At 44.7% G+C, this 15,800-nt stretch overlaps 1 protein-coding gene across 6 annotated transcripts in view; it reads right to left on the bottom strand.

The window, feature by feature from the left end:
• The window catches only part of CNOT10 (CCR4-NOT transcription complex subunit 10), a 90,186-nt gene extending 75,111 nt beyond the window's left edge, over positions 1–15,075 (bottom strand). For 3 of the 6 annotated variants that reach the window (XR_010125755.1, XM_054481260.2, XM_063662086.1), the window contains exon 1: positions 14,742–15,028. Coding sequence is in view for 5 of the 6 variants with exons in the window: in XM_054481260.2 (XP_054337235.1) it covers positions 14,742–14,763 (22 nt within the window). In the remaining variant the exon portion in view is untranslated. Of the gene's footprint in view, positions 1–2,323; positions 2,541–14,741 lie in introns of those variants that run through there. The other 3 variants (XM_054481261.2, XM_054481259.2, XM_054481257.2) reach the window with 2 other exon arrangements.
• Positions 15,076–15,800: the final 725 nt, after the last annotated feature.

Consider the following 15,800-nt stretch of genomic DNA (forward strand, 5'->3'; position numbering starts at 1 on the left):
TATCCAATACATGTGTTTTGCAAAACTGTCAGGTGCACAAAAAAGGTAAGGACCAATTATTTAAAAACGTGTAAAAATGTGACACAGGACTTTAGGACCTCAGAAAGCAAGTTATAAGTTTAGATTGAAACAGAATCCTCAATCCACATATTGTCACCATAAAATTTTAACAAAGAATATAAATACCTTTCATGTTTCTTTTATTATTAAAGATTTTAGAAAACCTAACATTTTAAAAAAATGTGTCTTCTCTCATAAAGAAGCATTATTTAAACCAAATGCCAAAAATTCTTAGTTTGCCATCAAGTTTTCTCTAAAGCTTCTTCTAAAATATGCCCCTTGGCTGGGCACAGTGGCTCACACCTGTAATCCCAGAAGTTTGGCAGGCCAAGGCAGGAGGACTGCTTGAGCCTAGGAGTTCCAGACCAGCCTGGGAAACAAAACAAGACCCTGTCTCTATTTTAAAAAATTGTTTTAATTAGCCAGGCATAGTGGCATGTGCCTGTAGTCCCAGCTACTTGGGGGGCTGAGGTGGGATAATCACTGAAGCCTGGGAGGTTGAGGCTGCAGTGAGCCGTGACCATGCCACTGCACTCCAGCCTGGGTGACAGAGTGAAACCCTGTCTCAAAAATAATAATAATAAATATGAATAAAATAAATAAGTAAAATATGCCCTAGATTAGATGACATTCTTTAATGGGACTTTTGGGCCCAACTGTAAGAGCACCTTAGAAATACAGGGCAAAGGGGAAAAAAAAAAAAAAAAAAAACAAAAAAAAAAAACCCAACAACTCACCCAGGTGTTGAAAATTTTGAGCTTCTATTCTCCACTAAAAGTAGAGTAGTTCATGTGGCCACTGCTGTCAGCAACCCCAGAAAATGGAAGTCTCAGGCTGGACATGGTGGCTCATGCCTATAATCTCAGCACTTTGGGAGGCCAAGGTGGGCGGATCACCTGAGGTCAGGAGTTCCAGACCAGCCTGGCTAACATGGTGAAATCCGTTTCTACTAAAAATACAAAAATTAGCTGGGCGTGGTGGCATATGCCTATAATCTCAGCTACTTGGGAGGCTGTCGCAGGAGAATTGCTGGAACCCGGGAGGCAGAGGCTGCAGTGAGCCGAGATCATGCCATTGCACTCCAGTCTGGGTGACAGAGCGAGACTCTATCTCAGAAAAAAAAAAAGAAAAGAAAAAGAAAATGTAAGTCTCCTAAAATTCTCCAGAAAAGGAGAGAAGCCAATTTAAGATAAATATATAAGCTGGGCTGGACACACTGGCTCACGCCTGTAATCCCAGCACTTTGGGAGGCTGAGGAGGGTGGATCTTGAGCTCAGGGCAACATGGCGAAACCCCATCTCTACCAAAAACACAAAACTTAGCCAGGTGTGGTGGCACATGCCCGTAGTCCAGCTACTTGGGAGGCTGAGGAGGGAGGATCACTTGAGCCCAGGAGGTGGAGGTTGCAGTGAGCTGAGACTGTGCCACTGCACTCCAGCTTGGGTGACAGTGAGACCCCATCTCAAAATAAATAAATAATAAATAAATAGATAAGCTGGACTCTAAGGCTGACAAGAGCCTCTGAAATTCCCATTTCTACACACGTTTTACAGAACTGAGCTCAATAAATAACCTTTTACATGTTAACAAACCATTATTTTACCTACATTCTTTAACTTCAGGATAAAAATTTTATGTTTTTAAAAAAACACACTTCACTACTCAGGAGGCTTAGGAGGGAAGATTGCTTGAGCCCAGTATATGACTACCAGCCTGAGCAATCAGTGAGACCCCATTTCTTCTTCTTCTTTTTTTTTTTTTTTTTTGAGACGGAGTCTCACTCTGTTGCCCAGGCTGGAGTGCAGAGGCACAATCCCAGCTCACCGCAACCTCTGCTTCCCAGGTTCAAGTGATTCTCCTGCCTCAGCCTCCTGAGTAGCTGGGATTATAGGTGCCCGCCACCATGCTCTGCTAATTTTTGTATTTTTAGTAGAGACGGAGTTTCACCATGTCAGCCAGGTTGGTCTTGAACTCCTGATCTCAAGTGATCCGCCTGCCTCGGCCTCCCAAAGTGCTGAGATTACCAGCGTGAGCCACCACGCCTGGCCAAGACCCCATTTCAAATACACACACACACACACACACACACACACACACTCTTCAAATACACACACACACACACACACACACTTCAACAGGATTATTTTTATTTTCCCTGTTAAATATTTGTACATTTCTCAAGTTTTCTGCCAGAAATGGGTATTCATTTTTGTAATCAGTTTTTTTAATGTTTTAAAAACATTTATAACTACTGACTTCTTACCAGACAGAGTCTGCACATAATCCCACAGCATTTCTTTATTTGTCCAAAAGTAGTCTCCATTGCCAATTGAAAGAGTATACGACCGTTCACCCATAAGCTTGACTTTCCTTTTACTCTGGCTTAATGAACATGGCTGACCTTCTATGCGTACAGAGCTCTTTGACCCACAAACCTTGACAGTCTTTACCCCAATAGACTTCATTTCTAATCAAACAATTGCCTTTAGGTTTGAACTAAGCAGAAAAGAAATGCACCACGTTTTCAAAACTGAAAATCATCAGTTAACTGAAAGCACAGACACATTCCAATATAGAACGTTAATCATTCAAATCTGATTGGTGGAGACTACAAGCTACACTCATCAAAATACAGCTCCACTGATATATCAAGAAAAGAAAACTTTTCCAAAGAAAAAAGAAATGTTAAAAGACCTAAGGAAATCAACGATCACAGTCACAAAATACCAATGATGCCCTTGTGAAGGAAAGTTTTAAATCTTAAGAAGGATGCCACTTCGAAGAAAAACAATTCAGGCCCACTAACGTCACCATACAGCTAGGTTAACACACCTCACATATGATTTCTATCATCTGAACAAGTACACTTGACTTACCAAAACCTCAAATGGTTTATTCACTAAACCATATTCCCTCCACTATAAGCTGGACAAGAGGAGCTGGAGAAATGGGAAAGCACACACTTCGCAGCCCAAAGAATAAACCATTTGTAACAAGCAATGCTACAGAATTGAGCATCCTGCCCAGTAGTGCAGAAATAAAGGAACAGAAATTCAAATCAACAATATCAGCATGGCTGGCACGGTGGCTCAGGCCTGTAATCCCAGCACTTTGGGAGGCCAGGGCAGGAGGATCACCTGGGGTCAGGAGTTTGAGACCAGCCTGGCCAACATGGTGAAATCCCATCTCTACTAAAAATACAAAAATTAGGCTGGGCGCGGTGACTCACACCTGTAATCTCAGCACTCTGGGAGGCCAAGGCAGGCAGATCACGAGGTCAGGAGTTTGAGAGCATTCTGACCAACATGGTGAAACCCCCATCTCTACTAAAAATACAAAAATTAGCCGGGCATGGTGGTGCGCGCCTATAATCCCAGCTACTCAGGTGGCTGAGGCGGGAGAATCACTTGAACCCAGGAGGCAGAGATTGCAGTGACCCGAGATCATGCCACTGCACTCCAGCCTAGGCAACAGAACAAGACTCTGTCTCAAAACAAAAAAACACAAAACTGAAAAAAGAAAAAACAGTATCCGTGTGCTTTAAGGAAGCTAGGCAAAGCAGAAAAGAAAAAACAATATCAGCGTGCTTTAAAATAAAGCCACAAAATAAAATAACTACAATAAGGTTTCAATTTAAATTCACAAGTATAAATCAATATTCAGTCAATTATACATTTTAAATTGAAATCATAAGACTAATATAAGTGCCGGGCATGGTGGCTCATACCTGTAATCCCAGCACTTTGGGAGGTCAAGGTGGGAGGATGGCTTGAGCTCAAGAGTTCAAGACTAGCCTGGGCAACATGACGAAACCTCATCTCTACAAAAAATACAAAAGTTAGCCAGGTGTGGTGGCGCATGCCTATAGTCCCAGCTACTTGGGAGGTTGAGGTGGGAGGACTGCTTGAGCCTGGGAAGTCAAGGATGCAGTGAGCAGTGCTCATGCCACTGCACTCCAGCCTGGGTGACAGAGTGAGACCCTGTCTGGAAAAAAAAAAAAAGACCAATGTATTACTCTAAATTCTAATATTAAAAACACTTACTCACGCCTGTAATCCCAGCAAATTTGGGCAGTCGAGGTAGGAGGCTTGCTTGAGTCCAGGAGTTTGAGACCAGCCTGGGATACATGGCAAAACCCTGTCTCTACAAAAAAAATAGAAAAACTGGCCAGGTGTGGTGGCATGCACTTGTAGTCCCAGCTACTTGGGAGGTTGGGGTGGGAGGATCACTTGAACCCGGGAGGTCAAGGCTGCGGTGAGCCAAGATCATGCCCCTGTACTCCAGCCTGGGCAACGGAGTGAGACCCTGCCTCAAAAAAATTAATTAAATTTTAAAAAGAAAAAAAAACCACTTTAAATATCAAACATAGGTCACTACCACATCAATTCCTTGTTCTGAAAACTGGTAATTGAAAATAATGAATTAAGCTTTTAGCATTTAACATGGCTTTCTGGGAAGACTAACAGTCAATATGGGAAAGCTATTCTTTTTTGTTGTTGTTGTTTTTGAGACAGGGTCTCACTTTGTAGCCCAGGCTAGAGTGCGGTGGTGTGATCACGGCTCACTGCAGCCTCGACTTCCCGGGCTCCAGTGACCTCCTACCTCAGCCTCCCAAGTAGCCGGGACTGCAGGCATGCAGTAGTACACCAACTAAGTTTTTTCAATCTTTTTGTAGAGACGGGCTCTCATGTTGCCCAGGCTGTTCTTGAACTCCTGGGCTCAAGCGATCTGCCTACCTTGGCCTCCCAAAGTGCTAGGATTATAGGCATGAGTCACTGTACCCAGCCCAGGAGAGCTACTCTTTAAAGAAGAACATTCACTAACAAAGGTAGAAACTACAATAGAACTAGGTAAAAATCATTTTGTAACCCCCAATAATACAACTGATTGAGGAAAGAATCAACAACAGTGGATATTTACGAAATGCCAATTACTCCATAAATTACCTCTAACTGAAAATGGAAAAAGATGTTCCTGTCAGCACCTCAAATTGATCAAATTTAGCATCACTAATACTGGATAACCTGACATTATGTACTTTATACAGAAAATAAAGTATATATCATCACCTACAAAATTTCTCAAAAATATGTTGAACCTATATCTAATCAAGCCTGTAATAAGTTAGAGTTTAAGAAAATACAGGAGATAAAGCTGGGTGCCGTGGCTTACACCTGTAATCCCAGCACTTTGGGAGACCAAGCTGGGAGGATTCCTTCAGCCCAAGAGTTTGAGACCAGCCTGGGCAATATATTGGGACCCTGTGCCTACAAATAAATTTTAAAAGTATAGCCATAGCTGGGACTACAGGCGCATGTCACCACACCCAGCTAACTTTCTGTATTTTTTGTAGAGACAGGGTTTTACCATGGTGCCCAGGCTGGTCTTGAACTCCTAGGTTCAAGCAATCCACCCACCTCGGCCTCCCAAAGTGCTAGGATTTATAGGTATGAACCACCATGCCTGGTGGGAAATTGGCTTTTTTTTTTTTTTGGTGACAGGGTCTCACTCAGTCACCCAGGTTGGAGTGCAGTGGTGTTATCTTGGCTTACTGCAACCTCTGCCTCCCAGGCTCAAGTGATCCTCCCACCTCACCTTCCCTTGTAGGTGGGACTACAGGCGTGCGCCACCACTAATTTTTTACATTTTTGGTAGAGACAGGGTTTCACCATGTTACCTACGCTGGTCTCTAACTCCTGAACTCAACTGATCCTCCCACCTCAGACTCCCAAAGTGCTGGGATTACAGGTGTGAGGCGCCGCGCCTGGCTGGCAGGAAATTTTTAATATATTAAAACATGAATTGTCTAAACTATGACAATGGTATTGTGGTTACATAGGTGAATGTCCCTATTTTTAAGAAATGCATGTTGAAATATTTAGAGATGAAGTGTTATGATGTTTATAACCTATTTTGAAATGATTCAACATTAAAAGTCATAGCTAGAGCTGGGCGTGTTGGCTCACATCGGCACTTTGGGAGGTCAAGGGGGGCAGATCACTTAAGCTCAGGAGTTCAAGACCAGCCTGGCCAACATGGTCAAACCACGTCTCTACTAAAAATACAAAAATTAGCTGGGCATGGCCAGGCACAGTGGCTCACGTCTGTAATCCCAGCACTTTGGGAGGTCGAGGCGGGTGGATCACGAGGTCAGGAGATCGAGACCATCCTGGCTAACACGGTGAAACCCCGTCTCTACTAAAAATACAAAAAATTAGCCAGGCGTGCTGGCACACACCTGTAGTCCCAGCTACACAGGAGGCTGAGGCAGGAGAATCACTTGAACCCAGGAGGCAGAGGTTGCAGTGAGCTGAGATCACACCACTGTACTCCAGCCTGGGCAACAGAGTGAGATTCCATCTCAAAAAAAAAAAAAAAAAATAGCTGGCTGTGGTAGCGTGTGCTTGTAAGCCCAGCTACTCGGGAGGCTGAGGCAAGAGAATCGCTTGAACTTGGGAGGTGGAGGTTGCAGTGAGCAAAGATCGTACCACTGCACTCCAGCCTGGGCAACAGAGTGAGATTCCATCTCACAAAAAAAAAAAAAAAAAAGTCATAGCTAGTGATAGAGGAAGCAAATATGGTAAAATATAACAATTGCTGAACTAGGGAGTAGATATATAGATATTCACTTTATTTTTTAAATTTTTTAGGTGTTTGAAATCATTCATAATAAAAAGTTGGAAAAATACCAAATAAGGCCGGGCGCGGTGGCTCATGCCTGTAATCCCAGCACTTTGGGAGGCTGAGGCAGGCGGATCACAAGGTCAGGAGTTAGAGACCAGCCTGGCCAACATGGTGAAACCCCTTCTCTACTAAAAATACAAAAAAACTAGCCAGGCATGGTGGCATGCACCTGTAGTCCCAGCAACTTGGGAGGCTGAGGCAGGAGAATCACTTGAATCCAAGAAGCGGGGGTTGTAGTGGGCTGATATCCCGCCACTGTACTCCAATCTGGGCAACAGAGGGAGACTCCATCTTAAAAAAAACAAAAAACAAATAATGCACAGATTCCTCACTGGACCTTGAAGAAAGCAAATAGCAGGACAGTGTTGCTGTAGTATACTTAACTCATCTCTGTATATTATATATAGATGACTTAAAATATGTATTTTATGTCTATGAACTTGTGTAGGAATAGAAAAAGTGTGGAAGAATGGCAAACTTGGTACTAGTTCGCTGGAAAGAGAAACTAGGTAGGTAGGTATGGAAAACTTACACATTTGGGGTTTTTTTTTTTTTTTTTTTTTTTGAGACGGAGTCTTGCTCTGTCCCCCAGGCTGGAGTGCAGTGGCGCAATCTTGGCTCACTGCAACCTCCACCTCCTGGGTTCACGCCATTCTCCTGCCTCAGCCTCCCGAGTAGCTGGGACTACAGGTGCCCACCACCAAACCCGGCTAATTTTTTTTTTTGTATTTTTAGTAAAGACGGGGTTTCGCCATGTTAGTCAGGATGGTCTCGATCTCCTGACCTTATGATCCGCCCGCCAGCCTCCCGAAGTGCTGGGATTACATTTGGTTTTATAGAGTTTTTTTGAGACGGCGTCTTGCTCTGTCGCCCAGGCTGGAGTGCAGTGGCACCATCTAGGCTCACTGCAACCTCTGCCTTCCGGGTTAAAGTGTTTCTCCTGCCTCAGCTTCCAGAGTAGCTGGGACTACAGGCACACCACCACGCCCAGCTAATTTTTGTATTTTTAGTAGAGACGGGGTTTCACCATGTTGTCCAGGCTGGTCTTGAACTCCTGACCTCAGGTGATCCACCCGCCTCGGCCTCCCAAAGTGTTGGGATTACAGGCATGAGCCACAGTGCCCGGCCTAAATAAAAATAGTCTTGACTTAAAATAGTCTCATTTGTTCGTTCTTCCTACAGTTTTTCTGGTCGTCCTGGCTTAAAATTTCTTTTCTTTTTTTTTTTTTTTTTGAGAGACAGTCTCACTCTATTGCCCAGGCTGGAGTACAGTGGCGTGATCTCGGTTCACTGAAAATTCCACCTCCCGGGTTCATGCCGATTCTCCTACCTCAGCCTTCTGAGTGGCTGGGACTACTGGTGCATGCCACCACACCTGGCTAATTTTTTATATTTTTGGTAGAGACGAGGTTTCGCCATGTTGGCCAGGCTGGTCTCGAACTCCTGACCTCAGGTGATCTGCCCACTTCAGCCTCCCAAAGTGCTGGGATTACAGGCGTGAGCCACCATGCCTGACCAACATCATAAAGTACTCTTGTCTTGATTTCTTATTACTCATCTGGTTCTGTTTTTCCCTTCTTCATAATGTTATCAATCTTTTCTTATTGAGACTACCATCACCATCTTCCTAGTGCAAATTCTCAGATAACTTCAAATCTGGGATTTTGTGTCCTAACTCCAGCTACTTTCTCTTTTCAAATAACCCTAAAGAGCACCAAAAAAAAAAAAATCCTAAAACACTGTTGGTATTTATTTCCTTAGTCAAGAATGACACTGGTTTCATATTACTTTTCCATGTTATATAGAGACACAAACCTTGTGAACCTTCCTTTGTTTTTGGTTGGTGCACCTACCTACACCCTAAGACACTCCTCCCTGTAGGTTTTGGTTGAAATACAATTCACGGTGTGGGATCAGCTGGGTGATACATCACTGGGAAAGCATGCAACACAGAAGCACAGGTAAATTAGTTCCCCATGGGGTGAGTCCTAACCAACTGGCAACCGAAAATGGGAGGAAGCTAGACAGATAAATCATCCCTCCCTTCTCTCTGAAGTTTCTCCTGAAAATCCCTCCAGAAGACTCTCACACACAAGTGACCTGCTATGTCTCTTCACAGCTCAAAGTGAAGCAGTAGCCAGGGATGTAACCTACTGTGTCTTCCTCTGCCTTACGTTCTTCTCTCCCTCACTTTCACTAGGCCGGGTTTGTATCTTTCAAATAAAAAGGTAGCACCTTCATTGAGTTCTGCTTCCCAGAGGATGTGGGCTAAAACATACAACTTACCTCGGGTGAACCTTACAAGCTAAAAACCCCGTGAAGCAAATACAACTGAAAGCTATTAGGATCCCCATTTTATGAATGTGGAAACTGAGGCTCAATTAATACCCTTTTCCAAGGCACACGGCTTTCTAATCAGTCATCAAGATCTGCCAATTTTAATCTTTAAACATTTTTCCCATTTGCCTCTCCTCTCCATCCTACCACTACACTAAAGTAATATTAGTCAGCATTTAGAAAACACCAAGAACTGATAGGAGGATCGCTTGAGGCCAGGAGTTCAAGACCAGCCTAGGCAAAGTAGCAACACCCCATGTCTACAAAACATTTAAAAATTATCTGGGTACGGGCTGGGCATGGTAGCTCACGCCTATAATCCCAGCACTTTGGGAGGCTGAGGTGGGCGGATCACGAGGTCAGGAGATCAAGACCATCCTGGCTAACATGGTGAAACCCCGTCTCTATTAAAAATACAAAAAAATTAGCCAGGCATGGTGGTGGGCGCCTATAGTCCCAGCCACTTGGGAGGCTAAGGCAGGAGAATGGTGTGAACCCGGGAGGCGGAGCTTGCAGTGAGCCGAGACTGCACCACTGCACTCCAGCCTGGGCAACAGAGCGAGACTCTGTCTCAAAAAAAAATAAAATAAATAAAATAAATAAAAATCTGGATATGGTAGTATACCCCCGTAGTCCTAACTACTCAAGAGGCTAAGGCAAGAGGACTGCTTAAGCCCAGGAGTTCATGGCTGCAGTGAGCTATGATGGTGCCACTGCACACCAACATGGGTGAAAGAGTGAGACCCTGTCTCAAAACAAAACAAAAAACCCAAAAAACTCAGGGCCTGAGATTATATCATTTAACCTGTTACCACACCTGTGAGGTAGATACTTTCATCATTCTCATTCTACACGCAGGAAAGCTGAAGCTTAAAAAAAAGGCTTCTTGAAATTTGCCCAATGTCACACAAATACCAAGTAGTACAGCTAGGATGAACCTAAACTATCTGATTTCAAACGCCCTATTCTTAACTCTTACCATTCCTTACCTGGATCAGTTAAATATAAATCAGATCACACCATCATGCCCTTACTGAAAACTTCCACTCGCTTCCCATTAGTTAAAATGAATTCAAACTCCCTCCATGGCCTATAACGCCCACATACACCAACTCCTGATACAACTGTGACTTTATCTCTTGCCATGTTGCCTTTGCTCACTATGCTATAAATTATGTGTGTATTGGCTTTTTTGTTTTGTTTTCTGTTTGAGATAGGGTTTCACTGTCACCCAGGCTACAGTACAGTGGCACAATTATAGCTCACTGCAACCTTGAACTCCTGGGCTCAAGCCATCCTCTCATCTCAGACTCTGGAGTAGCTAGGACTTCAGGGTCACGCTACCATGCCTAGCTAATTTTTTTATTTTTTATGGAGACAAGTCTGGCTATGTTGCCTAGGCTGGTCTTGAACTCCTGGCCTCAAGCGATTCTCCCACCTCAGCCTCCCACAGGTGTGAGCATCTATGCCCAGCCTTAAATTATGTGTTGAGTGTCTCTTATTTGTCAGATATTGTTCTAGGGACTAGAGCTAGAACATGACTAACACAGACAAAAGTCTCTATCTTCAGGGAGCTTGTATTCAAGGGGTCTGCTTGATGTTCTTTAAACATTTTCCAAGCAAGGGTTCTGTACCTTTGTACATTCGTTGCTCCTCTTACCTGGATCATTCTTCCCAACACAGCTGGCTCTTTATCCTTAGGGTTTCTGTTTAAATGTCAACTCTAAGAAAGCCTTTCTCTAATCTATCTGAAAAACAAGGCCTTCAGTCATCCTCTATTCTCTTAATTTTTTTTTTTTTTTTTTTGAGATGGTGTTTTGCTCTTGTTGCCCAGGCTGGAGGGCAATGACACGATCTTGGCTCACTGCAACCTCTGCCACCTGGGTTCAAGTGATTCTCCTGCTTCAGCCTCCCGAGTAGCTGGGAATACAGGCGTCTGCCACCACGACCAGCTAATTTTTGTATTTTTAGTCAAGACAGGGTTTCACCATGTTGGCCAGCCTGGTATCGAACTCCTGACCTCAGGTAATCCACTCACTTCGGCCTCCCAAAGTCCTGGGATTACAGGCGGGAGCCACAGGTGCCCGCCAGCAGGCCCTGCTAATTTTTTTGTATTTTTAGTAGAGACAGGGTTTCACTGTGTTAGCCAGGATGGTCTCGATCTCCTGACCTCATGATCTGCCACCTCAGCCTCCCAAAGTGCTGGGATTACAGGCGTGAGCCACCACGTCCGGCCTTTTATTTTTTTGAGAGAGGGTCTCATTCTGTTGCCCAGACAGTGGCGTGATCAAAGCTCACTGCAGCCTTGAACTCCTAGGTACAAGCAATCCTCCCACCTCAGCCTCCCTAGGAGCTGAGACTATAGGCACACACCACGATATCTGGCTTTTCATTTTTTAGAGTCAGGGTTTCACTTATGCTGCCCAGGCTGGTCTCAAACTCCTGGCCTCAGGCAATCCTCCCACTTCAGCCTCCCAAAGTGCTAGGATTACAGGTGTGAGCAACTGCAGACAGCCTCTCTTACTCATTTTTTTCTTGAGTATTATTTATTTTTTTTGAGATGGAGTCTCACTCTGTCACCCAGCCTGGAGTGCAGTGGCGCGATCTCGGGTCGCTGCAACCTCTGCCTCCCGGGTTCAAGCAATTCTCCTGCCCCAGCCTCCCGACTAGCTGGGATTACAGGTGTGCGCCAGCATGCCCGGCTAATTTTTGTATTTTTAGTAGAGATGGGGTTTCACCATGTTGGTCAGGCTGGTTTTGAACTCCTGACCTCAGGTGATCCGCCCCCCTCAGCCTCCCAAAATGCTGGGATTACAGGTGTGAGCCACCGCACTCGGCCTTCTTCAGAGTATCTACCACAACTTGAAATCATCTTATTTTTCATTTTGTTTACATGCTTATCTGTCCTTCATAGTACATAAGCTCCAGAACACAGACTTTGTTTTGTTCCTGCCCAGTTCCTAAAGTAGTACCTGGCAAAACAGGCCATTGGTGAATATTTACTGAATAAGTTAATATCACAACATTAACTCATCTTAGGTGGTCTCTAGGCTTCCTATCTTACTTCATTTAAATCCACCACCTACAACAGTCAGTGTGATCAGATCACTCACCTTAAGTCCTTTCATGACCCTTTTTTCTTACCTGATGAAGAATACACACACAAGACCCTCCGTGACAAATATCCTGACCTCATGAGCTCAGAGAGGAAGCAGCATGTAAGACAGACTTTGAATGAATAGTGTTCACCAGACGGAGAAGAGAAAGGACCCTACGGCTCAGAAGCTCAAAAAACACAATGCTTTACAACAGTAATTTATGATGTGAAGAGCTGGGTGGATTGATACAGAAAAACCAGCTGGAAATAGATTTTGAAGATGCTCACAAACCACATTACAGTGAGGACGGCAGGGCGCAGTGGCTCACGCCTGTAATTCCAGCACTTTGGGAGGGCGAGGCAGGTGGATCACAAGGTCAGGAAATCGAGACCATCCTGGCTAACACGGTGAAACCCTGTCTCTACTAAAAAATACAAAAAAATTAGCAGGGCGTGGTGGCGGGCGCCTGTAGTCCCAGCTACTCGGGAGGCTGAGGCAGGAGAATGGCGTGAACCCGGGAGGCAGAGCTTGCAGCGAGCCGATATCGCACCACTGCACTCCAGCCTGGGCAACAGAGCGAGACTCCGTATCAAAAAAAAAAAACAAAACAGTGAGGACTTAAAAGGAGAAAGAAAATATAATAAAAATTAAATTAAAAGAATGATGACTTGATGCCCAAAGCATGTAGTCTCAGAAACTTTATCGGAAGGGGAATGACAGGATTCAATGAATGTCTTAGGACATAAAAAAAGGGGGGGGCGACAGTGAGGAAAATGGATGGGATAGGAAGAGACAAGAGACAAACACCAGTGAGAAGAATACTCAATGCGACATAGATCATATTAAAAGATAAAGGCCAGAAACACAGCAATTGAGATGGAGATGAGCAGAGATTCAAAGGAGCTACACTAAACACTCATCTATTTTATACAAATTTAATCTTATATTGAAGTAGGAAGTTTCCTTCAATATGGCCTATAAACTTAAACCAATGAAAAAAACAGTCCCCTAATCACTGTGGACCTTATTCTTCAACTACACACACCACACAGCTCTTATCAAACAGGAGTGCAACTAGGATATGTGTGTCTCCTCCAACAGACTGAACAGCAGGTCTTCAAAGGCAGGGAGTGTGTCATATCCATTATTCAACACTCAATCTTTGCGAATGAATAAATGAACAAGTAGAAGGCTTTATGACTGAGGATGTGAAAACTGGATGGGCTTTAGGTCTAAAAGGGTGATTTCGGGCAAGCGCAATGGTATGAGCAAGTAGGAATGGTAAATGCGGGGAACACAGACACTATTCTAAAATAAGGAGGAAGATGTTGGTCCCCCGGTCCAGCCTTGGACAGGCCATGCCGTTTTCCTAATAGTCTCTCCCTCATCCACCTTTCCTCATTTCATACGGCTCATTCCCTCACTTATTTCATATCTCTGCTCAAATATCATCTCACCAGAGGCCTTCCCTGACCAACCTATCCAAAATTTCACAGCACATTCCTTATACCCTCTCAAGGCCTTTGTTCTGTTGTTTTTCTTCTTAGATTATTGAAGAGATCCTCTAATGATTTTTATTCCTCTGTACCTAAAATAGAATTGGCTTACTTTAATTTCCAAGTGAAGTTCATTTGTCAGTTATTGTGATCAGAACCTACTAAAATCCACAGCACACTGAGTTTTTCTTTAATTTTAAATTAAATTCACTGTAAAAATTTTAAGTTCCATCACTTTTAAATCCTGTCACTTAAGTTCTTTCCAATAAAACCTGGATGCCACAAAGAATATTAATTTCCTGCGGAAAACATTCCTGACATGGTCAGGAAATAATTTTATATTCCTAAATGTGGAAGATTCTAGGGATGGGAGCAATAATCCATAAAGAAAACCATCGAGATTAAGTAATTTCGAGGAACTAGAGCAATTAGGTACCAAACGCAAGATTTTAGGAGCACAGACTGTAGAGAGACAACGGGATTTTATGCCTATTTAAATAAGTGGTTTACTCTGAGAGGCCAAGGCAGAAGGATCGCTTGGGCCCAGAAGTTCGAGATCAGCCTGGGCAACATAGCGAGACCCCCGCCCGTCTCTATCAAGAAAAAAAAAAGTGTTTTTTACAAAGTTAATTTCACAGGAGTCAATGACCAGAGGAAGCCACATGTGGTCAAAACAGCCCAGGTGAATCCCAGCCTCAGCCATGCGATATTATAGGCAGATGTGTGCTCCAGGGTGACTTTCTCTTGTCTGCTTTTCCCACGAAGAAGCGGAAAATTCTGCGAAGCGGCAAAATACATTTAAGCTTTTTGGGCCGGAGTTATTCTGAAGAGCAGGGCAAAGGCGGCCAGTGGCGACTTCATAGTGCACTTGAGTAAAACAACTATTGGACCCGGGGCCCGAAGACTCATGTTAGCGACAGCCGAGACAGAGGATGGGGTAAAGAAATGCACGCCCAAATTCAAGTCGCCCTGGAGTCCCCACCCCGGGCCCCGCCGCCTCCGAGTTCAGGGTCCGCCCGGCCCCGCACGTCCCGCCGTCTCGTCGCTCGGGATATTGGCGCCCTACCTGCAGGCTTGTCTGCAGCCATCTTCCCGCTTTGGCTCGGGTTCTTCCCTGCAGGTGGCGTGGCCCTGACTCCCGCCGCCGGGCTGGCCGCTGTCCTGGACCTCCGAGGACAACTCTGTGCTCCGGGCCCCCAGGTTCCGGCTAGAGGAGTGGGCAGACGGCGGGCTGAGGAAGTGACGAGAGCTAGTTCCCGTCGTCTAGCAACAGCAACAGCTTCCCCACCAAGGGACCGCCACAGCCTCCCGCCATACACAGCTTCCGCCTCACGGCGTCCCGGTACCCACTACTTCCGGGGGCGGCAACCTGCCGCGCCTGGAGCGCCGGCGTGGGAACTGCTGCTGGCCCCGCCCCACGCCGACGTCCCCTCCGTGCCCCGCCTCCGGCCGGACGTACTCTGGCTGGAACCTCTGGAAGTTCGCAGGGCGGACGCGGTGGGACGTACGCGCCTCTGTCCTTTGCTTATTCTAATTAAAACACCGAGGTGTCAGAGCTTTTGTCCCTCAGTGTTACATAAGATTACAATAGCCACATCTGACATTTATGTGCTAAGCACTGAGCCCTGCACTTGGTCTGTACTATCTCATTGATTTCTTGCAACCCCATGAGAGAGGCGCTGTTGAGGATTCCCGTTTAAAAAGAAACGCCTTTTATTTTAGAATAGTTGTAGTTGTGCAGAAAAGTTGCAAAGATGACACCTAGAGTTCCTGTCTCCTCACCTAGTTTCTCCTATTGTGAACATCTTAATTATTTTACTATGGTACGTTGATCACATCTAAGAAACCAGTTTGATTGGTGCACTATTACTCACTAAACTACACATTTTATTCACATTTACCAGCTTTCAATGTCCTTTTTTTTTTTTTTTTTGTTCCAGGATCCTGTCCAGGACACCACATTGCATTTATTCATGATGTCGTCTTAGGCTATTTTTGGCTGTGGCAGTTTCTCAGATTCTCCTTGTTTTTGATGACCTTGACAGTTTTGAAGAGTTACTCCTCAGATATTTGGTGGAATGTGCCTCAATTTGGGTTTGGCCAATGTTTTTCTCACGGTTAGACT

The sequence above is a fragment of the Pongo pygmaeus genome, chromosome 2 (assembly GCF_028885625.2).
Source record: "Pongo pygmaeus isolate AG05252 chromosome 2, NHGRI_mPonPyg2-v2.0_pri, whole genome shotgun sequence".
Taxonomy (NCBI): domain Eukaryota; kingdom Metazoa; phylum Chordata; class Mammalia; order Primates; family Hominidae; genus Pongo; species Pongo pygmaeus.